General features: G+C 42.7%; 2 protein-coding genes across 3 annotated transcripts; both read right to left on the minus strand.

Moving 5' to 3' along the window:
* Positions 1–1,122: 1,122 nt before the first annotated feature.
* Positions 1,123–24,490, minus strand: cuedc1b (CUE domain containing 1b). 2 transcript variants are annotated; one of them, XM_056610605.1, is made up of 11 exons: positions 24,304–24,490; positions 20,211–20,818; positions 11,490–11,608; positions 10,045–10,168; positions 9,691–9,892; positions 8,206–8,271; positions 8,045–8,119; positions 7,866–7,959; positions 7,272–7,330; positions 3,060–3,130; positions 1,123–2,761 (listed from the first exon to the last, which is right to left on the minus strand). In XM_056610605.1, the coding sequence occupies exons 2-10, from the start codon at positions 20,517–20,519 to the stop codon at positions 3,069–3,071; spliced, it is 1,110 nt and encodes a 369-aa protein (XP_056466580.1). In that variant the 5' UTR covers positions 20,520–20,818; positions 24,304–24,490; the 3' UTR covers positions 1,123–2,761; positions 3,060–3,068. The 2 variants fall into 2 exon arrangements, with proteins under 2 accessions (XP_056466580.1, XP_056466579.1); XM_056610604.1 differs by having other exon boundaries at positions 1,131–2,761; positions 9,691–9,913; positions 24,304–24,469.
* Positions 11,623–20,204, minus strand: LOC130405500 (uncharacterized). Its single transcript, XM_056610603.1, has 2 exons — positions 18,687–20,204; positions 11,623–18,301 (listed from the first exon to the last, which is right to left on the minus strand). The coding sequence occupies exons 1-2, from the start codon at positions 19,006–19,008 to the stop codon at positions 17,340–17,342; spliced, it is 1,284 nt and encodes a 427-aa protein (XP_056466578.1). The 5' UTR covers positions 19,009–20,204; the 3' UTR covers positions 11,623–17,339.

The following is a 24,490-nucleotide window of genomic DNA, read 5'->3' on the forward strand; positions in this document are numbered from 1 at the left end:
ACAATGTTTTCAGACTACACAAACACTGTTTTTGCCGCTTCTAGAATACACAAACAGTTTTTTTTATATTTTGATCGAACGAGTTGCAATAAAGTGCTCACATCAAGGAAAGTAAGGACTGCGTTCATAACGTGATATTTGTCAACAACGTTGTCAAGGGCCCCTTTGATGTCACGGGCCCTGGGCAAGTGCCCAGTTGCCCTAATGGTTAATCCGGCCTTGACTATGTGGCTTTATCAAAACATATTTCAAACTCACTTTGCACTAAAGCACTTTTCTGCAGGAAATGCATTTTCTAGTTCTTATGTTATTGAATTTGAACTTTTTAGCATTTGGATAGTTGATCAATGTATTAATCCTGCAGTGTACAGTATGTGTATTTTATGGTGTGTTCCTCAATCCTCGGACGCCAGACTTCCGAGTCGAAAGTTGAAGATCTCCCAGCTCTCTTGCGGCATTTCTCGGAGGCAAGCCCCCTTTTGTCTTCATCTTTTGGAAATCTGAGAGTATAACGAGAGCAGTGATGACGCTCTCAACAAAATGACTGCGCCCGTGAAGAGATTTTTCTTTTGTTTTATTTGTACCACGTTGGTCATGTTATTGTAGATTTTCAATGATCTTTCCTTCTTTATTCTGGTCACCAATTTATGCATTGCAAGGGCCTGCTGTGCGTGCAATACAATGTAAAGTTGTGTTGTTTGTTTTCGGGCTGGTTTGCTAAAGATTTTACAATTGACCGCCAGTGCTACATTCGCTGTGCGAGTGAGCCTTCTGCCGGTGTCAGTGCCCTCTTGTGGCAGGGAGCGTTGCTTCCACCTGTTTGTAGACTGCTCTGACACTGAGTTTGTATTATTATTTTTCTCTTGTTTTGCAACTTTCAAGAATTTTTCAAAAGCAGTGCCCTCGGCATGGATGCACTTGACTAGGGGGCACATTTTTATTGCTGGTGTAAACATTACGTTTGTGCCTTTGACAGTGGGCCGTCAAAAGCCGTCCGCGACGGACATACCCCTTTGCTGTGGAAGAGGAGCGTGCATCTGGCAGACACGCTTACCCTCTCCCGGCAGCGAGCTAGGTGGACTGCTTAGACTGTGGACTGGCCTTAGTAGCCTACATCAGACGTGGCTAGCCAATCATGGCTGCCGTAGTGACAAAGTGCTTCTGAGGGATACGCGGGGAGGCGTACCCCATATGTGAGATACCTCACGAATGCTTGAAAGAGTACCCTTGGATTCCCTCCGCTTCCACGTGTCCGCAAGGATCCGCCTTTTACCGTCCAGTACGCATAGCAAGTGCGCAGACTGCTCATGCTCCAGGACACAAAGATGTTTCTTTTGAAGTGAACATGTGCCAGGAGATCTGCCCTTACCCAAATGTTCAGTTTTTTTTAAGGAATATAAGGACACACAAGGGGTGTTGTACTCCTGGAAGAAGTTAGGATCAGGAAACACGCATTAGTGGGAGCAGACTGAAGTGGATACTCTGAGGGTCCGGAGTCGGACTGACGTGACAATCCGCAGCAGTCCACGGACGCGCATTGCGGACGTAGGTCGGAGGCTGTGATGTAGTCATCCACCCGGTTTCACGGACCCGCAGACACACCATGTGTGGACACACATAGCAAGCAAACTAAAGAATCAAACTAAGTAGATGCCTGTTGGAATAGATGTTGTGCGAGGAGATACGCCGTTGGCCCATTTATATAATTCGTCCATTAAACATATGAAGACTGCCAAAGGGCCTTGAACTGCCTCCAACCGGCAGGCAGGGAGGGAACGAAGGACCCAGACTGAACCATGTTGCAGGGCATCAAATAAAGGCCTAAATATCAAGTTGATTAAAATCTGATAAACTAGACATTTCAGTCTTGCTATGTATTTGTATCAACTATTGATATCACGTCAGTAGTCCCTCTCGTAGCCAGGCAGATATGTGTTCTAGGGAAACGGTATGAAATGCCACAGTATGTTTAAGAAAAGGCAGAAGAATGTGGTCTAGTCATAAAAGACACCTCAGCCCTCAGACTACTATTTAATGCTCAGAGGGCAGGAATGGTACTACATCTCAAAATATGCAGGGCCAAAATTCACCTTTGAAAAAAATAGAGGAAATGTGTGAAATCAAATTAAATAATTTTTTTCTACTTTCATTTCTATTTAGCTCCACATCCAATTCAAACAATTTTCCAACACTTTTATTTCCGTTTTCTTTATTCCCTGATATTGTGTTGCAGAAATGAATATATCTGATAGAAAGTACAATCTTCATGTGATTACCATTGATTGAAATGCCGGCGGCCTCGTTTTTGAGCTATCAAAATACTGAAAAAGACTGCTAAAGAGAATTATTTGTCTGTCTCAGCTGAAAGGTTATAGTTCTTAAGGAGCTGGTCCAAACATCATCCAAACCTCTCATTAAGATCACAGCAATTACAGAAATAAATATATTCATATATACATAGATGTGGAAATAAATGTTTAGGGGAATAAATATGGGAATAAAATATATCCATACAGAAAAAAACAAGAAAAATACAGAAATACAGAAATAATTATAATAATACAGCTAATGTACATTGAAAGTTACTTCATTATTTATTGTGTGTGGTTCACTCCATAAGAATAAGCAATGAAAGAGAAAATGCTGGTTAACACTTTGTTGCAATAGAGATCTGCGGACAGTTCTGAATGTTCCTCTGGATGGGAGGTTGTTCTCCAGGAGCCAGGAGTCTACAGGTTCAAACAGCAGCAGCCATGAATCCCTGTTGGGATTCAACACCAAAGAATCAAGGAAAGAGTTTGGTTGAAATGGCAGCAGAAACACACACAGAAAATTAAGCCGCGCTAAACTCAAAGAAAATAATGACTGTATTCTCCATCTTCGTATTCCTGAATTTATGCCAATGTGTAGTTAGGAGCACTCAGAGAAAGAGGAAGGAATGCAAGGACCGGAATAGCTGCTTAATGCATCGACTACATTCATATGTTCCTTATACGCAGAATAGATTAAACTGTAAACAACAAGATAAAAAGCAGTTTCAAAAGTAAAAAGGTAATTACTTAGAAAGATCAAGACTTGTGTTGTTCACTCTCCTCCGGGATGTCCACTCTTCTAGACTGGCCGTCCTCCTCTGGAACAGAGAACAGGTGTGAGCAGAGAGGAACCACAGGTTGTACAGTTTTGCCTTTATGATGCCTCTCTTCCTTATTAGAAGTCCCTTCAGCCAAGGTCATGTGGGGATCGTTAAAGATCCCACATCATGCTTTTTTAAGAGTCAATATTGCATTTGGGGGTACTACTTGAATAGGGTTACATGCTTGTACGTTATAAACACCCTTTATTATCCTCACAGATTTCTGCAAAACCAATTTCAGCATCTTTCAAAAGTGGTCCGATTTGAATCATGTCGTATTAAGGCCCCCCTTCCGAGTAGCCCAGTCTGTTGTGATTTGTCAGCTAACGCCCTCTGTTGCGATTGATTGAAAGTTTTGCACGTGTGTCGAGTTCACACTCCAGGGAAGTTGTAAACAATGTGACTTCTGCACTTCAGCAACTGCAAGTCTGATGTCACGCTGTTATGGAAGTAAAGTTTGCCTCGGACATACCGTCATAACAGTCTAAAAGCAAAGGGAAAAGTCGAAAAAAGCATGATATCACCCCTTTAAATTAGGTGAGGTACAGACCAATCCCCCAGGAACAGTGCATACTTCCGCAATCCACCAGTGCTCAGCGGCCGAGCCTGGTATTGCAGCTGTTTAAGCGGCCTGTGGACGGGTCCCTCGATTCATAGAGCCCAGAAGTAGATATCTTTGTTCACTCCAATACAAGTGGGGAACAGGAATGTGTCTCCGCAAAAAATGACTGGATATCAATCAAAGGATCATAATTAACTTCATGCCATGTACTAAAATTGTTTTAGTTTTCTCTTTTCAAAACGCCACCTCAAGCGTTTTATTAGCCGTTATGTTATTATTTTTTGCTGGAGAAGGAGGGGTTGGCAGCTGAAAGGAGTCGTAGTCAAACAAATGTTGTTTCGGCCCGGCATTCGAGAGGGCCTAGTGCACGGCTCCGTTAACTTCTCGTGTCCAAGGTTTTAACATGAATGACGTCGATGGTTTTAAGGCATTGTGGTGACTTTTTATCACTAAAAGTGTTTTAGTGATAAAGGGATGGTTCAGCTGCTGCTCAATGACTCTCACGTTCCTCTGCTTGAGATCACTGCGATTCACCATTTATGGATCCATTTATTCAAAAGATCCAAAGACAAAGAACGGGTGCATTACGGTATCATTTTTATAACATTGTTAATAGCCTAATAAACATTTCAGTTGCGTTAGTATTTAATTTTTAATTTGCTTGTTTAGCTGTGTATGGCAGTTAACAATGTTGGTTTATTACAATTATTTATGTGGGTAGGGTACTCCAACCACATTGCTGATCGATATGTTACCATTTATTTGTATATAAATTATTGATTGCATTTTTAGTAAATAGTTGGAAGGAATCTGTTTCTTAACGATCCCATGCCATGCTATTTATGGATGCTTTAATATAGGTATTAGTGGGCCACAAACACAGTATTCAATGACGTCCCCGAAATTCAGCCGTGGTGCAGAGTTACAGCCACTCTGAACCAGTCGCACATTGAGCTTCCCCCAAACGCGCTGTTTCGGTGGGCGTGTCAAGGCAGGTCAAGGAGGGGGGTGGGGGTGTGGCCCTGAGCAGCTTGTAGCCACAGTACCATGCGCTCTGTTTACGGTGGATGTATCGCAATGGCTCGTTGAAACCCATATTATACATAGATATCTATATAATATGATATAATATATAATGTATATTATCACCTGGCCCTGAGCAGCCCACGGTACCATGCGCTCTGTTTACGGTGGATGTATCGCAATGGCTCTTAGAAAACCCATATTATACATAGATATCTATATCATGTAATCTATAATATATATTATCACCTGGCCCTGAGCAGCTTGTAGCCACGGTACCATGCGCTCTGTTTACGGTGGATGTATCGCAATGGCTCTTAGAAACCCATTGTATACATAGATATCTCATAATATATATTATCACGGCAAAAAGCTGTGTGAGCCTCCAGACGATAGGCTATTATGAATCTCAAACGACCGCGTCTTCTTCAGATTGATGTGGAAGTGGAAGAACCAGAACCAGAGACGTCGGAGAACCCGACGAAGTCCTTTGCGATTCATTATATCGTCTGGAGGTGCACACAGCTTTTGGCCGTGATAATATGTATTATTTGATATAGATATCTATGTATTATATGATATTATTTAGATGTAGAGCCCCAGGACTGTAACGCAAGTGTTGTACACTTCCTTGTTATTTGGATAACTGTTCTGCTGTTGGTGTGATGGCGCATAACACGTCGGACTCTCGTCTCTGGTATTTCTACAACGAGACTCGTAGTGGGGGTTATCTCAGCCATGGTTGAGAATGAATTGGGGGAAAGGAACTTTGGCTTTGACTCCCTGAAGTTCATGAACCACGACATGGAGGAGAAGGGGATTGTTGGCCGCGAATGTATCCCGCTTGAGCCCTGCTTCCCGCCGCCTCGGCAGCGGTCAGCGCTAATCACCGCCTCCTGAAGCGGTGGTCCATCGGCAGCGAGGCTCCGGCGGGAGACGACCGCGGTCAACAATCCCTTTCTCCTCCATGTTGTGGTTCATGCCTACTTCAGGGAGTCAAAGCCAAAGTTCCTTTCCCCCCAATTCATTCTCAACCATGGCTGAGATAACCCCCACTACGAGTCTCGTTGTAGAAATACCAGAGACGAGAGTCCGACGCGTTATGCGCCATCACACCAACAGCGGAACGGTTATCCAAATAACAAGGAAGTGTACAACACTTGCGTTACAGTCCTGGAGCTCTATATCTAAATAATATCATATAATACATAGATATCTATATCAAATAATACATATTATCACGGCCAAAAGCTGTGTGCACGTCCAGACGATATAATGAATCCCAAAGGACTTCGTCTGGTTCTCCGACGTCTCTGGTTCTTCGACTTCCACATCAATCTGTAGTAGACAGAACCGCGCGCTGCCTGCTGCCTGCTGCCGGCGCAAGGCACCACCGCCCGGCTGCCCGCTGCCGGGCGGTGGTGCTTTGCGGCGGTGGTGCCTCGCGGCAACCGGCGGCAGGCAGCATGTCGCAGTTCATGTACTTCGATGTCGTTCTGCCATTGCATTCAAAATTCTGTAACTAGCCTGTTACTACGAACTAAGCAACTACAATACACGTATTAGCATTTAGCACTAGCTCAATCACGACTCCTTCAGAATTCTTGTGGGTGGTTACGAACCAACCAAGTGGGCAGGGCCATGAATAATAGTTTGACAACGCTACGTCACAGTGTCACCTTATCCAGATTGGCTCATTTCTTCTGCCTTTTTCCTTTCATTGCCTATTGCATTCAGCAGACAAACTGCATAGATTTCAAACTTACCACAGCTCACAAACTTATTCAGACCTATGTTATTTAACAAACAACAGGAAAAATGTGATTTTAATGGCATGGGCTCTTTAAGCAATAACAGTCTGATATATCCAGTCTGAAGAACAGCACACATCCTTTTCTTTGAATCAATCCAAAAGTGCACCTTTATATACGTTATGTTTCACATCCATTTCTGATTAAAATAATCTGTGGCTTCATCGATAAGCCGGCTTAGTGAGCCGGACGTTGTTCTGAAACGCTGCCCTAACAACGGCACCCCTCTACTGTGATGTATTTTCTGTTTCACCCCAACCACAAAAAAACGAAAGGAATGGCTTGCAAAGCACCAGTTTGATAGTCTTTACCCAACCATGCGTGTGTCCAGGGTCAGCTCCTCTCTGGACTATAATTATGCTAGAATTGGCACATTGCTGATCAGATTTTTGTTAAAAGGAGCATTCCTTTATTTATTACTATATGTGTGCTTGTGGTTTAAAGACAAGGCTCCACAGCAACTCTGAAACAATCTTGATTTTGCACCTTTCCTGTCTTTATTGCATTATCAACTACACCCCCTTCAAGGACAACGGCAGCCTCCGACTGGCAGGTCTGAGAGCAGGGCATCCAGCGGTAGACTTAACCCTCACAATTGTAAGATATATCCTCCGCCATCATGTTTTGCCAACCACTAGATTGAGAAAAGCCAAAGGGCTATTCCACTTCGTCTACTATAGTTGTGCTTGTTCTTGTGGTGTTCTCATTACAAATAGAAGATCTTGTAAACGCTGAACCTTACCACAGGGGTTTCCCTCCACAGCATCCAGGAGATTGGCCGTTGAGTTCGCTGTGACAAGACTGGAAACATGCTAAGAAAGACAACGCTTTCTAACTAACATGGGAATCATCATATTTAACAACACTCATGTGATGTTTCAAATATTGGAAGTAAATTAAAGCATTTATGTCGTCACTACATTCCAGCATTAACCATTTTACATAATGGTCTCAGTGCAGGAGCCGCTAGGCTTAACTTCCACGTTATTGTTTGGATTAATGTTTAGGAGTACATTTGTACTACAAAAATGATTACGTAAATAGTTTAATATGTAAGAGCCAATGCGCTTGGAGCAGTATAGTGGCCAATGGTGAAAACGTTTTGATTATCTATTGTTTTTTGATATAAATAATAGTTTATTCTCTACATAATTATTGCGTAAATATATTTACAGACAGAAATGAGAACCAGAAGAGTCATGTCCAGCTTTATGCAGGAAGGACACCAAGACCCCCCTGACCCCTGCAGACACCGGGACCCAAGTGGTGCTGGGCTTGTATGTTGATATTATTAATTATAATAAAACACGTTCATATGATTCGACTTGAAGGATACGAATGGTGTTTCAGCAGTGTCCTCCGTTTAGACTTTTTCCGCTTAGTCTTTTCTGAGAAGGTTCTGGCAATTTCAAACAGCTTCTTTCTTGTGGCTACACAAGAGAAAAGAGGACAACGGTCAGCACATTTCAAAATGTAAACGGTCCAAAGTCATCATAAAAAGTTGAGGCGCATTACATTTGCCCATGTGTTTGAGTTTGTCCTGGAACAGGGCCTCATCCGATTCCCCGGGGTTGGAAGGACAATGCTCCCCTGGGTAAAAAGAATGAACATGTTGTGAGGAAGTCCCTCAACCTGTCACGGTTCACGGTTTCCCAGAAAGCTTGATTAAGATCTACCTGCAGAATTCTCCAGGCTAGATGAATGATTGGACTTCAACTTCTTTGATTCATACTTCAAGCGATCTACAAAAACAGAAGAGGTGTTAGGAACACTGTTTACCAGTGGTGAGGAGAGAAAGTCACACAATACATTTACATTTAGGGCATTTAGCAGACACTGTTAACCAAAGTGACTTAAAGGACCGAACGGTTAATACACACATTGACACACCGACGGTGGAGTCAACCACGCACGGGGACAGCAAGCTCGTCAGGAGTAGTTAGGCTTAAGTGTCTTGCTCAGGGACACCTCGACAAACGGAGTTAACCTGCTCTACCTCCTGAGCTAAGCCGACCCCTAACCAACACACTAACTAACCAACAACCAACACAGCAAAGCATCGACCCCCACGGCATGGGATTCACCGCAGAGCCAGAAGATACAACTCAAGGAAACCTTCATGGAGATACCTGCTCCAGATACATCCTGAACCCGATCCGATATTCAAAGTGTATTTCTAATTATAAGTGTTATACAATATTTTTCAATAGTAGCGCTATTCGATTCTTGTATAATTGAGTTAAATAGGAGGACTCACAGACCAAAGGGATGGCCAACAGGATCTAAAATTGTCATTAACAATAGGCATTTTTACACTGCCAAGCAGGTACGGTCGCAACTTGGCACACCCTGAAATCTTACTGTCTTGCCTGTGTACAACCGAGGAAAATCCGCCTTCGTCAAGGAGCTGGCTTTCTTGGTTCATTGGAGTAGGTGGGACTACGCACCGAGAGTAGACCTCTTTTGAATAATATGCTTACTCTGAATGTTTTTCTATTTATTCAAGCCACTCACATGCACTAATCAGTAGACGACATCTAAGTGTAGGCTATTTTGTGCAAAAACTCCAACATATTCTTTATTTTGCTGGCCACATGTTTATCGTGACAAAAGCCTCGTAAGGAAAGATCCTCTACGTCTTTCTCGTAGATAACACCAGCTTTCAACGTGTTTGTTAAATACGACTGCATCACCTTCTCTCCCATGATGGTCCACAGTTTGCGGATTTTACCGTCTCTCCAGTTAGAACTAATCATGTTGATATCGCTGCGTTGTTTCTTTTGTAGAGACAAGGCAGCAACACATCTATCCAAGTCCCGGCCCTGGAACCACAAAGCCGTCTAATCGGATTTACATGAAAATTAAACCCCCCCCAATATGTGTAGGGTCCGAGGGGGTAAATTGGGGTGCGAAATCAAACGCGCGGACCATGCCGGGGAAAAGCCGGCATAGACGGGCATATTTGGCAGTTTAAAAATGTTAGATAACTGTGCACCCCACTAGCTTCCACTCAGCTGTAGTTTTTAACTCTATAAAACAGAGGTAGGGACGTTAAAAGGCCAAAGCAGTAGAGGCAATAGTAAAGTCAGTTAGGTTTACTGTTTCTCTACTAGCCTGGCTAGTAGGAAAAATAATCCAGATTCACCCTGTTGAAAACATACCTCTTTCCAGAGCAATAAGGAAATCGTGGTTTCGCTGCAACTCCCTCATGAATTCCTCATTCTGCAGGAACATGGCAATGCGCTCATCTTCCAGGTACTGTTTCAGCTTCCCCTCCGGTTCAGTAGCTGCCCCTCTTGACCCTGAGGCACTGCCGGTTCCCCCAGTGGCCGGCGCGGAGCGGGCCCGGGTCGTCTGTTGGCTCTCAGAGATGACGGGGTTCGGCTGGGATGGCCAGAGGTTAAACGGTCATGGAGAAATATAGAAATACACCTCATGGCTCGCATCAGAGTACCATCACATTTCTTTAACAACTTGTTCACTTAAGATCAAGCTGGAAAGAGATCCCTGCTTACTTTAATGTGTTCTAGTTGTTGGGGCAAGATGCGTAGGAAGTCTTCTGGGAGGTTCCCTAAAAGCGGAGGATTCCAGTGCCGGTAGCTTCCCACCTGGCAAAGAGTAGACGGCTGGGCTTCAAACCTACAAATCATACGAGGAGAAGGGATACAGCCATATCATGTTTGAAGCCAATAGCCAAACAACCCAACAATCACATGAGGAGAAGGGATACAGCTATACCATAAATGAAACCAATAGCCAAACCCCCATCCATTCATTTTATGATGAGATGGCCAGAGGAAGGACTGTGACATGGTACATGCTCAGGACAGTGAGATGGTACATGTTACACGTTCAGGACAGTGACATGGTACACGTTACATGTTCAGGACAGGGATATGGTGCACGTTACATGTTTAGGACAGTGACATGGTACATGCCAAGGAGAGTGACATTGTACACGTTCAGCACAGTGACATGGTACACGTTCAGGACAGTGACAAGTTAAACGTTGAGGACAGTGACTTGGTACACGTTGAGGACAGTGACATGGTACACGTGGAGGACAGTGACATGTTACACGTGGAGGACAGTGACATGGCACACCTTCAGGACAGTGACATGGTACACGTGGAGGACAGTGACATGGTACCCGTTAAAGACAGTGACATGGTACCCGTTAAAGACAGTGACATGGTACACCTTCAGGACAGTGACATGGTACTGTGGTAGAAATGAATGATTATATTCTATGGTAAACTATGATTATTATTAGGCCTGTATATCTAATGGTAGAAAACATTTAAGGTGTCTCTGGATTCTGATCCAGAGCTTGGAGCCTGGGAGTCGGGGTTAAGGCGTGCTGACCTCAGCCTAGTATCTTGGGCTATCTTTGTTGACCATTTGCTGACCATTCAGGTTAAGACGGATTTATGACTGAATGGAGGCGGACACCTCAAGGAGAAACTGCTCTGTTTGTGTGTAAAAAAAGACGCTGGAGTTTGTGAACCGCCAGTGACTTTGCAAACCCACTCGGCTGTTATCGTTGTTGTTGTTTTTAAAAACGATAAAGTCTATTGTCAATACTTGCTCCGGACCCCTCGGTTTCTTTTACTCTCTCTTAAATTAGTCGAAGTGTTTTATATCTCGGTTAAAATCTACCACAGTACAAGTTCAGGACAGTGACATGTTACATGTGCCATGTAACTGTCCTGAACATTTACTATGTCACTGTCATTGACATGGGTAGCTGGGCCCAGGAGGTCAAACCTCATCCATTCGGGTTATAAGCTATGGATACAATCCTGTTAACCGGTAGGTTGAACCAAAAATCAAATTAATGCAAACTAAAATACATAATTTTCATTTTCACGCTCACACACAACGGTAAATAAAAAGCATTAAAAAGCTGTATTAAAAAAAAAAGGAAAAAAAAGCTATATGCCACTCCAAAAGTGTATACCTTGGGGGAGGAGCCTGTGGATACTTCCTGTCATGTGCGTGCAGGTCGTATGTTGGAGGAGAGTAGCCGGGGGGCGGTTCCTCGTCTGAACTGTCAGGCTCCAAAGTTCTCTCCAGAATCTAGATAGAGCACATCATTACAATACTTAACATTTGTCACAAGTACGTTAATTCAAATTCCCCAACAGTATTCAGGGCTCCAACTAAAAAAGGTCAAGTTAAACGTCCCTGTTGAGTTAACTTATCTCATTAGTCCACTTGTAACCTTTGAGTAAAATAACTCATATACATCATCATGTGTGTTCTACATCTTCATAGAATTTAATATCCACTATATATCCTAGAATGCATCAAACAATCTTTCATGGAATACCATTGGGAAAAAAATCTATTATTAATTGGGGATTTGAACCATTTGCCTCCATAACCTCAGGCAACGCTCTACCATTTGAGTACAGAGAGACTTTTTTCAATAGGGGAGATGAAAACATATTTTAGAAGAATATCCCAAAACATTCACCATCACTAACTAATATAAATGTTTGAAGCAACAATGTAATAAAGAATCACAAAAGAAAGTTGAGACCTGCATGGTAGGATATGACATGTTTCAGGTTGTCCCTGGCACTTACACATTATGCTGACCAATGGGCCACATAATCCAAGTAGAAAACAGGGTTCATGGAATTGTGTGGAAAATAGAGGGACTAGTTCAATTAGACTTAGTTTGGTTAGAACTGGTTTATTGGCCTGGGAGGAGATGAACATTTAAATGTCTTCAGTTATATAAAAACTGCGGAATATGTAGTGAGGAAGAGGACAATGGTCCCCATGGAGAGGTGGTAGGCCATGAGAAGCTGCATCATTTGAAACTAAGGTTGTGTGAGGATGCGTTAAACGGGACCTGGGAATTAGCCTTTTAAACTAAAAACCTGGACCCGTTGGTTGCACTAGAGACGGCTTGATTGGTCCCCATTTTCAGATTTTTACATTTTGGGCTGATCTCAATCAAGCTGGACATTTTGGCAAGAAGTGAGCCAGGAGAACATGACTAAAGAAGGGTTCAAATTAGGAGGAGCGTTTGGGAGATATGGCTTCTTCATCCAACACGGCGGCATAATATCTTTGTAGCCGCCAGACCGTTTAGAAACTCTTGATACATTTTTCCTATTCAAGCTAACATGCCTATTTTCCTTTCCAAGTGGCGTTTGCGTCCCTGGAGGCTCTACAATGACGGATTACCGCATGGGCAAAGTGGGCACATGTTCAGGGCCCTGGCCAAGTGGGGGGCCCTTGATATATATATTTAATTATTTTCTAATTTATTTTTTTTATAAAAAAAAAAATCCAATGGCCAAGACTTTCGTCATAAAAAGATTGGAATGTCTTTGATTTGCAAAATAAATACATCATTAAAAAAGATGAATAACGGGACGTGACGTCAATGTCGTAGTGCTTGGTCAACGTTCAATTTCCCAGTCACAATGGAAAAACGTGTGCTAAGCGGGTCTGCATAGCGTAAACGAAAGAAAGAAAAATACACTGAAGTAGGGCTGGGCGATATGGGCCAAAATGAATATCTCGATATTTTTTTTACTATATCTCGATGCACGATATATATCTCGATATATTTTGAATCTCCTCTAGAGCACATCATAAATGCTCGAGTCAACCATGTCTGGCATAATGTTACGTCAGTAATAATTCTAGTATTACTGAAACATAAGTCTGCATGTAGATTACATGAAACAACATATTGTTTAAACTCATTAGTGCTTTCTATTGGAACAATTTAGAACTTGCACATAAGAAAAGGAAAATCACAGCAAGTTAGATTTACCAACACAGCATTTATTCAAACCGTTAATTATTTATTAACAGTTTGAATAATAATTATTATATATACACTGCCAGACGAAGGATCCAGTGCTATTCTTTTTCCAAACCAAATCCTCCGTTTCCATCCTTTTTTCTCTCTCTGGCTGTTCTCACTCACCGGTCGGAGGTACACACACCTATAGCAGCGCGCCTTCCAGACTACGTCACACATGCGCGTCCATGAGTCCATCTCGTGGACTCGCAATGGGCGGGGGGAGTGAGTGTGTTTAGAGAGCCACAGGTAAGAGCGAGAGAAGTTAAACAAACCCCGAGAAGCCCAATCCCTATGAGCTCCCCACGCTACGGCCATCCGGAAGCTTTTGGCCGTGATATTATGTAAACAATTATATTATATTATATACAGGGTTTTTTCTAGAAAAAAAAAGTAGCAGGGAGTAGACCCCTGCGCAAAGCCGAGGGAGCAACGCGACCGAGGCGGGGGATGGTATGGAAGGGGGGTATCCCCCTTCCACGGCGCGAAGCCTTTGAAAAAATAATGATTAAATGGTACATTCTGAGGCTATCTTAGAGAGAAATTCTAGCTCTTGTGGTCATCCTGAAAAACTAAAATACTATCAACTTTTGGTAGACTTGTACAACTTTACCCTGTAAATAAACACGACAAATTTCAAAAATATTGGCTAAACTTTTATTAAGTAGGACAAATCACAACAGCAGCCGTCTGTTCCTGAGACTGCCCCAACGGCTCACTGCCTTGTCAAAATCAAATTGATCAATTGCAGGCCCCTCAATACTGATCCTGAGGAGGTGGTTCAGGGTAGCGTTAGTCATGGTAGACCTCCTGTGCCATGCCTCTATGGAACAAGTTTTGGGGCTCTAGAGTCAATAATGGCGACGCTATAGAAATGTTACTATTGTTGACGTTTTCAGTTTTGCACTTTGCAGACGGTCCCTAAGCTCGCGGCTGAAAGCCGACTGCTCGTAGAAGCCAATGCAATTCAGTTTTGCACTTTGCAGACGGTCCCTAAGCTCGCGGCTGAAAGCCGACTGCTCGTAGAAGCCAATGCAATTCACCGTTCGCTAAAGACGGCTCGTTTGGATGAAAACTATGTTGTAGCTGGTTCTCGGTTACTACACTTTTATTGGGCTAATTCGGCCGTGCAGCTGCCATTTAGTTCCCTGCTACGGGTTCCCTGGTAACAGGGAACCCTGTTCGACTGTTCGTTTTGCTCTCGCAAAACTCTTGATCAACACTCAGCATTTGTTTATTTCTGTCGTTCATTGAAGCCGCTCCTCCATGCTGCAGTTCACCCCGGACTGCACCGAGTTTGACGGTTGAACGCTGGTTGGCTGTAACGTTACACATGTCACTCAGTGACCACGCTGTTGAACGCTGATTGCCTGTCATCACGCGAAATTCGCATCAAAGTTGAAATATTTTAACTTGAGCGAATTTGTCGCGCCACAAATCCTCGTGAACGCGCTCGCCTGTGCACGGCGAAAGTGTGGCGCGAATACATTTATTTCGCCCGATACGCGTCCCTACATTCACTTTGTATGAGATCTTGTTCGTGACAGGGGCATTTTATACAGAGAACATCTGGAGAACATCTCGCGATATATCACATGTATTCGATATATCGCCCAGCCCTACACTGAAGTACTGCCCTGGTACAACAAATGAAGAGTTTAGATGCAAAAGCCTCCAAGTCTGTCCGACTACTTTTTTTCTAAACCACCTTTTTTATCAGGCTTTTATGCTCAAGTTCTGTCATTTAATTTTAAAGGCAATCATAAGGTTATTATTTAATGAATAAAATTAAAATAATTTCAGAAATGACACTTTTTTTAAAAAGGGGAAAGCTAACACAATCAATAATAAATTATACATTTCTAACGCCCGGATTCCACCGCGTTACAGCTTTGACTCTGCCCTGCTTGCATTTCCACCAGGTGCGTTACGGCAGCGCAACGCTGCCTTGCGAGCCAGCCGTGTTCACGCAAGATCACGAGATCACGCGATAATCCTAAACCTAATGTACTGAACTTCCACTCCCAAAACAACTGCAATTAAATGCCACGCTTTGTCCTTCCGGCCATTGCCCTTAAAAAAAGGATGATTTGGTACATAAATGACTTCATGTTGCTGAACTTCGACAATGAGTCTCTCATCGTCCATGTTGCCGACCCTCTGTGACCCTTTGATTGATTGACTGCTGACCTGGTGCCACCGGTCATGACGTAATAATGTTGATGTGAAGTTGTGATAGGCTACATGAGCATGAGTATTGTGTTTTATTTAGAAAATTGACCGGATGCTCTATGGCTTTTACTTTTTCACTTCCTGCCCTGCTCGATCTGCTCTGTTGAAATTGACGCGGTTCAGCAACAGCTTGCGGCAAAAATAGAAATGCTACGGAATGATAGCGCTGCGTCACCGCGAGCCGCTCCTGGGACGCTGCTGAGACGTTCCGCAGCCGCGCCCGGTGGAAATGGTCTCATTGATTAGAGTGGAACCCATCTACTGCGGTGACCGCGGCCAAGACGTGCCACAGCCGTAACGCTGCCGGTGGAATCAGGCCTTAAGGGGGTTTGGGATGTGTAGATGGGGAGGGGGGGGTAAATATCCATGTTCCAGACTAATTTTCGAATGAAACCTGCAGTCATGTACTAGTCCCATTCCTCTGCAGACACTAAAAAAGGCAAAAGGCCCAAATATATAATACTACCACTACCTCTTCTAATAATAATAACGAAAGTCACAAAGCATAACTTCAATGGCACAAAATGCCAACACATTTATTTTAACATAAGAGAAGTCAAATACATTCAAAATATCTGCAGTACACAAAAATATACTAAATTATGATATGAGGTAGAAATGAATATAAATGCTAAATTTAAAAAATAAAAATTCGAACAATATAAAAAAAATAATGGAAAAAAGTGAAAAGTGGTCAAATAGATTAATTTCTGATGTTTGGGCATTAGATTAAACTGTAAAAAAGCTAATTACGTTACAAGAGGCTGACAAGAGGTAATGTAACGTGGAACTCATCTGTCATAAAATGACCATTAGATTCAGTGTAGTGTGTGAACAGTGCAACATTTTCTGATAAAAACTCAAGTATAAAACACACATTAGATTCAAATATTATAGAATAAAGATTGAAAGAACAGTGCAAAATGTTCTGATATAAACTCTTGTGCAAACACAATATCAGATTAATATAGTAGTAAAATCAAGTATGCGAGAACGTGCAAATTGTTCTGATATTATAAACTCTTGTACAAAAACAATACAAGATTAAAATAGTATAGTGACAAATCAAGTATGTAAGAACAGTGCAAAATGTTCTGATAAAAACAGATGAAAACTTATTTTCTGATAAATACAATAAAAAGGTTGCATGCCATGCACTAGGTGTGGTGTTATAAGCCGTTAAAAGTCGTTTTGGAAATCTGCCCCATATGACATCACAGCTGGCGTGTCCACCTAGATGTATGACGGATAGATGAGCAATGTTTGCTACAGTCCACTGTGTAGGCTGGTAAACTGATCTATCCAGCACACATCTAGGTGGACATGCCCACCTCTGATGTCATAAGGGTCAGATTTCCCAAACAGCTTGTAACAGCTAATCACACCACACCTGGTGGCATGTCATGGGACCTTTAAGAAGGCATTCATTCATCCTCAAGGTCTTGTTCTATGTCCTTCTCACCAGCACTTGACAGGACATTGTCATAGAAGTCCTGAACGGCTCTTGGCACTCCCAACTCACGCAGCAGCTTCAAAACATCAGTCTTTTTGGCTTCCTTGACGCAGTTCAAATCAGGAAGAGGAGCCGGCTTGAACTGAGACCACTTCTTACCTCGCTTCAGGACAGAGTGCTGAAAAAAATTCTCCAGCAAACAAAGGCTTGAATCCAAGTTTGTCACCACAGATTTTCAGCACTTAATCTTGAAAGATCTCTGCGATGCTGTAAATGTGGCTGCTTCTTTTTTTTCTTTAATCGTAGCACTGCCAATCTTTTCCATATTGATGGACATTGCCATGCTTCCGCAGAATGCTGACATATTCCTCTGGCAACAGAATAGTTGGTTGCTTTCTGATGTCCTGCTCCACTCTTCCAAAAACCCGGTCTGCTGGAAGAAAACTGTGCCCTCTTATCGGAAAAAAATATTGAATGTCAAGCTGAGGGTAAAGCTGGGATCTCAGCGCAAACAATATTGCAAGAACATTGATGTTTTTGTTCTTAACATAGCAGGATTCAGAGAAAAGTCGGAGGCTCTGAAACTGGCACAGATCTTCTTGGGCCACTTTGGTGAGGAAATGCTGCAAGGCTAAAGCGAAGGTGTTGCTGTCTTTTGAATTCTCAGATTCCATCCAGGTGTAAAGATTGATATCATGCCGGCTCTGCGGTTCTCCGCGGCCACGGTGACAAACTACCCCGAACACATACAAATATAGATGCCAGGAGTAGTATGTCTGCCCGATGGCAGACTTGGGAAGCAGCAGGTTCTCCATCACATCAAAACAGATGGTGAACGAGTCTGCCACATCATTTAAAGAATGATAAACTTGACGTGCAAGGCGATGGTGGAGTGTGTACATGAACAGCTTGTCTCGTTTCTCTTCTGGACTGGAGTCAGGGTTGTTGATGGCAATCCTGTGTTTCACACAGATCGAACAGACATCCTTGGCAGGCTGGCCAAAAGCCAGGTTGAAATCGTACATGAAGATGGAATAGTACAGAGAATAAGACACTTGATATTCACAGTGATTCTGTTCTAAGAACTTCCTCCCAGGTGCACCACGTCGAGCATAGAGACTGGCTCTGCAACTGAATGATTGGATGTGGTCTCCTATCACTTGCTTCTTTTCCCTGGAACCACCACGATTCTCTGAGCGCGCTTTGCCGTGCTCAAGCCAGTACTTGGCAACATTCTGGACTCTATCCTTCTTCACACCTGAAATGAAAATAAAAAGGAGAATGTAAATGTCTGACACAGAGCTGGGAAAGAATCATGCTTGGAATTAAAAAAAGATAACACATTTTTAATTCCAAGCATGATTCTTTACATTATGTATTCTCTCTCTCTCTCTCTCTCTCTCTCTCTGCAGTAAAATATCTTAAATGAGAATCATGCACAAATACCATGCACTTGGAACATTGTTATGTTGTGATGAAGTACAAGATAAATTCCCATTGGAGTAATTCTCTGAAGTAACTGGACTGACTCAATAATAATAACGATGTTAAACGATGTAATGTAATAACGATTTCATAGTTATTACTAGAATTATTATTATTATATACTTATAACGATTTTAATAGAAAATCGTTGTACTTACAGAAAATGCTCAGGAAGGAAGCCTGGCAGACGGGAACTTTGGTTTTATTTTCCTTCAAAACCGAGAACTTGATGGAAACATCCCTCTGCCTTCTCTTCTGTTCATCCTCGACTTGAGGTCTCCTCCGTTTGCACGGCGTCGCATCCATATGCGAAAGAATTATGGAGTCTTGTGTCACTTTGTCATCGGTCGAATACAGCTGTCCCTTGATGTGGGCCAAGTCTGTTGGGGTCAATGTTACAGCAGCGCATGACGCATTCTTATGGCTGCAAGCTATGCTGGCAACGGAGCCCTCCCCACTATAACGGCTTTTCTTCGCCATAGAACGAGCAGAACTAACGGGAAGACGTCGCTTTTTTCAGCCGTTAGCTGTCACAAGGACAGGTTTGTCCATTTCGTCGAAATCCATGACCATCAAAATCCAAATCTAATCGCTAAAGAATATATATTTAAAAGTACTTTGTTGTTGATATAGACAGATGTCAAAAAATCCTCAGCGCGCCGCCATTTTGAAGTCACATGATTCCATGTTGTGCTGTGATTGGTTCTCGGAACGTAGAGGCTTTTGTTGACAAAGGGAACTGATGTTTAGAGGGTTATGCCTACAAATGGAGATTTCAGACCAGGAACAGAGTTGGCGTTTAGAGGCTTTTGCTCTTCAAATACTGTCCATTTTTTAACTCGTTAAAGGAAGTCTGCTTTTAAAGTCATGATATTAACCTGACAGATTCCATGTTCTGTCGTTAAGACGAGCGGCTGGCACTATGCGGGATCTCTCTCTCTCTCTCGCGACCAAATTTGATGTGCTAGTGTGTGTATTTGCGTGTTGTCCATGGCTGGTTTGTGTCCATGGCCCGTGGTCATGTTAATCCGTCCTTGAGGCCATACAGTTGGAGTTTCAGAACTGTTTTGATACCGTTTATTCATGATGAGATTGGGAATCTACTCGAGTTGTACTGGTTTTAATTATGCAATTGGCTGGGAGGAGATGTGAAAAGCTGTTCTTGGATAAGTCTTTGTGTGCTTGAGAAGATGCATCATTTGACACCATATTATAGGTGATTATTTTAATTATAGAGATGTTGCAACTTTGACCCATTGGTGGCACAAGAGAATTGGGCTAATTGGTTTCTCTCTCAGATTTGGCTGTTGGGGACTGTGTGGCGGAATAATAATGATGAAACTGGCAACAACAAAAGGTGCCTAGCAACTTCAGTGCTTGACACGAATCAGATTTTGTGCACCCATTACGTTCAAATCGAATTAGATACCGCTACAACTCTTCAAAAAGCACTCCAATGAATCACAGGCATTGGGTTAAGGGTGCTAGGATCTTGTCTGTCCATGCCACAAAGGAATGTTTCTATGATGGTCCAGAAAAAAATTATCCATCATCCGTTAATCGCAATGAATGATTTCAATCGCATTATTAGGCCAAATAATCACAATTATAATTGTTGTTATAATTGTGCAGCCCTAGGTTCCAGTACAGTATGAGAGGAAGACAGGAGATATTCCACTGACCTCAGGAGAAATGCTGTCCTCTGAGTCGGAGCTGTCATCTGAACAGTTCCCATCAATGCTCATTTGGAGAAGCTGGTCAATGGTGGCATCCACTGCCCCATTGTTAGAACGTAGCACACACTCAATGACCTCGTATTCCATGGTAGGGAACATGGTCTTGAAATCCATCATGGCCTGGTTGAATTCCAGCCGGCGGATTTGCCGGTTGGGCCTGCTGTTGTTGAGCTGTCCTGAGGTCGGGCCGCCGCCTCCATCAGGTCCTCCATTCCTGGAGCCTCCATTGCTGTTGCGTCTGAACAAGCTGGTCATTTCCGGGTCCTCAGCAGCTCTTCCTCTACCGTTGACTGGACTGTTCCACTCTTCTGGATTTTCCTTGCAGTTGCGGGTATCCTATCAGTTTACTAATCAAACATGGCTTTTCTATCTCAAGAAGCACAATATGTTGGTTGAATGAATCCAATTCACGTTGCCATCCAAGCACGTACAGAAATGTCCACTCTTTGTGCTGGTTAACCTCTGTGTGTGGTTAATCCCAAGGCAGCTCTCACAATGAGCTGTTTAAAGATGATTCCAAACTGTTGGCCCTCATAGCTGCATCAGATCAACACCTGAGGAAGAGAAAAGAGACGATAACTGTTAGCAAAAGGTAGGACAATAATATGTATTTAGACACCACGGCACATGGTTCCAATGGCGTTTGTTCTTATCAGTTGTGTTTCAGAAATTCAAAAGTTGATGTTGATTATTTAATATTTTAACATTTTATATATTTTGACCAACAAAAGGGTCAGAATGGTTGGGACACTTAATACCTGAGAGACTCAACGACTCTCAGCACCTTCTATAACAATGGGTTATTTTATTCTTGACTCATTTTGGGCAAGAATAAAGCTAAAAGCGCCTATCATAGATTCAGTCCATCCATGGAATTGTAATCTTAAAATTGACAGATAATGTATTGGGACTTCAAGGCGGAATTGTTGTGACCTGAGCAACAGGGGGCCACAGGGGGCTACAGCTGACTCATAGTCCATAGCTTTAAGTGAGCCAACCCACCACCTCTCCGGCGCCGCCATACAGGCCGCGTTTGGGCCCTGCATTGTTTGACAGTATAAAAGATAAGAGCTTTGGTGAGCATCTGCTAACGGAAGCAGACAACCATTTGTTGGTTGGACTCTTAAAAGTATGTGAGGGGAGACACCAATGGATTTCATTAGACATGGAAGAGCTTTGATAAGCATGAAACCCTTAAACAACTTGTATATTAAAACGACAGAAGGGTTCACTGAAGCAATTCAAATTTGAAATTATGTTTCTAGGTGAAAGATAATTACAATTACTCGGCTAGAGCTGAACAGATAAGAGAAAATGGCATAAACTCAAACTTTTGAATCTTAGTACAATATATATGGCTGATTATACTGTCTTCAGTTAAAGAACATAATTAAAGACTTCAGGCAGCTTCACGCCAGTGTTGCAAGTCAAAAGTAAACAACAGCAACGAGCCAACGGAAAACAAAGTAACTAACGCCAGCAAGGATCAATGTAGAAAAACAGACTTGGAAATGATCAGGGAGAACGCAAAAGATGATCCTCAATCCAGAGAAGCTAAACAACTAATATAAGGTACCTAGAAGAGAATGGGTCACTGTCGCCTGTTGCTGCACCTGAGCAGCCTCCACACACAACCCCCGGCCATGGTCTGAACAAAGTCAGACACTGAAGGCACAGCTGCCTTGAACAGACAGGGAAAGGGAACATGTGAAGGATACTCTGCTGTTACAGAGGGACAGAGGACCAGGATGGCTGGGGCCATGACAACTGTTTGATTTCATGCAGTAGTTCTCATGGATGGTTAACCCTGGTTTTTCCCACATGCTATCGCAGCATCAGAACGGAAACTGAACTGATTTAAATCTTAAAGTGTAAATTAACCCCAGTCAGATTAAATCAAACATTGAGATGACGAAGTAAAGAAAATCTTTTGGGCTAATAGTTCTAGGTACAGTCGTTGTGTATGAGCTTTAAAATGAGCAATGTTATGAAAAATTGCCCTCTCTGTGGTGTAAAGTTTAAGTGTCCGAGAAGCCTTGCACTCCTTTGGACGCAAACGTCACGATGATGTTGTGGTGGGAATTCCCGGGCCCATGTCCATCATAAACTGACCAAACTGGCTAGAATAAAAAGTCAGCCGAACTTCTAACAATTATGGTCATATATTTGAGTAATAACGCTGGAATAACGGTGCAATAACATACAAACAATGATACAAACAATAACCATACAACATACAATAGAATAATCCATAAAACAAATAAACAATGATCGGCGCCCCAAGATGGGAGTTCCCTGTCTCTCCAAGAGGTCGGCAAAGGAGAAGTCCCTTGCATGGGAAATCAATCTGTGTCGCTGAAAGAGCTTCGCAAACTTAAGTCAGACGCATTGTCTAATGCGAGGACTTATTATACTGTGGCACAGGTTTTAGAAATGCCAAGATCAGCTCTGCTTCACACATGATGTGTGATGGAAAAATCTATAATGTTGTTTCCCCTTCATCATGCAAGCCGTCTTATATTTATTGAATTGTCTAGCCACTCTGCCTGTTCCTAGATTTATCTAGGAACAGACACCGGGCATGATGGAGCAGAGACCCCTTATGCATTCTTCTCCTTGATGAGAATACAGGAACCTTTTTACTCAGGTAAACATTATTTGATTTGATTGACCATTTTCATGTGGGGTCTCATAGTCCAACTTCTCAGTTGGACCCTTTGACCCTTGACCACCCCACGGATGTCAGCGAAAAGGCAAAATCAACAAATGGCAGGTGCAGAAACAGAATGTGAAAATATAATTTTTTCACATTACAATGTCCCTTTCTTGTGACGTTAAAGAGCACACTCTTAAAGAACTTCAACGTCATGAGGTCTCCGACGTCACCGGGCTCAGAGTGGGACGTTCAAAACTGGTCTGCTGAGAGACAGGCAAAGATATAAATTAGTAACAGTGGCAAAAAGGCATAGGTCATGTTGACGATCATAAGACATATAGCCAACATTATAATAAAAAAGAATATTGTGGGTTTACTAACCCTTTATCGAAAGACATTTGGCGTTGTAAAACGCCATTTCTTTTTGGTTATTGTTCACTGAATGCTTTTCAAATTATTCCACAGGCACTTATGTTTACATCGGTTTTTCTGAAGAACTTAAATACAATAATCGCCCATTAGTGGGATGCCTGACTTTACAGTCACTTTCCAATACCTGAAACAATCCTATTTTTTTTTATATATATATATATATATACCTACATATATATATATATATATATACCTACATATTTTTTATATGACACGTCGGCAGCGCCACGTTACCCAAATTGATTCAAGCCAATTCCTCAATAGCTAAATACATGTGCAGGCTACGGCTGGATACAATGACAGGCCACACCGCATCTGCTGGTCCCACTGTTTGGTCACAGCAGCCCACCATGAAACAGCTGGCCGCATGCATGTTGACCTGTGTTTTAAACCAAGGCCACACCATCCGTTCACTAGGTTACACGGACAGGATCCATATAGAGCTTCTCTTGATAAAAGCCAACATCAAGCTCCCACAGTCCCTGAGCAGCGGAGTACATTGAGTGGATGGCTGAACACAAGGCCGCATCCTCTGATCCTAAACAACCACCCGCCACTCATGGACACATCTTTGTTTAACATAAAACCTAATCCAGTGATTTGATAATAGCTCGACCCTTCTTTTCCCAATATTATTTCCAAACAGAGTTCCACCTAATCAAAGCCCTGCGTAGGGTCCTCCCGTAGCTCCCTACCCAGCCTAAGGGTCCCTGCGCCCCGCATCCTGCTCCAAGGGGCACCGCCGCCGGGGACCTCATCGCCATCTCTGCAACTACTTTCCAATACCAGTTCGGAATATTTGGAAATCACACAGATAAGTCAAGGAGGGGTCCATATTAAAAAGACGCAATTTGACTTAGATGATACACTGCAAAACAAACTTTTCAATGCACTTGATTCTGGGCCAACGCCATGCTGAAAGGAGAGAGGATTGTTCAATTGTGAACTCACCCTTTACCCATCCATTCCCGAAAAACCGTCCTGACATTTAAGTTCACAAAAAACAAAGCATAGCTGCAGCTCCGTGTACTGTAACGAGGTCTTGGCTGGAACGTTCAGAAAGCTTCATCCGGGGGGTTGGAGTGGGAGGGATCAAATCCACGCAAACCTTTGCGTTGTTATTTTGCGTATACTGGCC

Source organism: Gadus chalcogrammus, chromosome 16, assembly GCF_026213295.1.
Source record: "Gadus chalcogrammus isolate NIFS_2021 chromosome 16, NIFS_Gcha_1.0, whole genome shotgun sequence".
NCBI lineage: Eukaryota > Metazoa > Chordata > Actinopteri > Gadiformes > Gadidae > Gadus > Gadus chalcogrammus.

Excerpts from the sequence above, each read along its gene's own strand:
- cuedc1b (XM_056610604.1), bottom strand. The coding sequence starts at position 20,519 with ATGACCAGCTTGTTCAGACGCAACAGCAATGGAGGCTCCAGGAATGGA. Across the intron at positions 9,914-10,044 it reads AACAACTAGAACACATTAAA|CCGAACCCCGTCATCTCTGA; the intron begins GTAAGCAGGGAT and ends TGGCCATCCCAG. Across the intron at positions 7,331-7,865 it reads ACACTGCTGAAACACCATTC|TCTTGTCACAGCGAACTCAA; the intron begins GTATCCTTCAAG and ends GCATGTTTCCAG.
- LOC130405500 (XM_056610603.1), bottom strand. The coding sequence starts at position 19,008 with ATGGCGAAGAAAAGCCGTTATAGTGGGGAGGGCTCCGTTGCCAGCATA. Across the intron at positions 18,302-18,686 it reads TTCCTTCCTGAGCATTTTCT|GTGTGAAGAAGGATAGAGTC; the intron begins GTAAGTACAACG and ends TTTTCATTTCAG.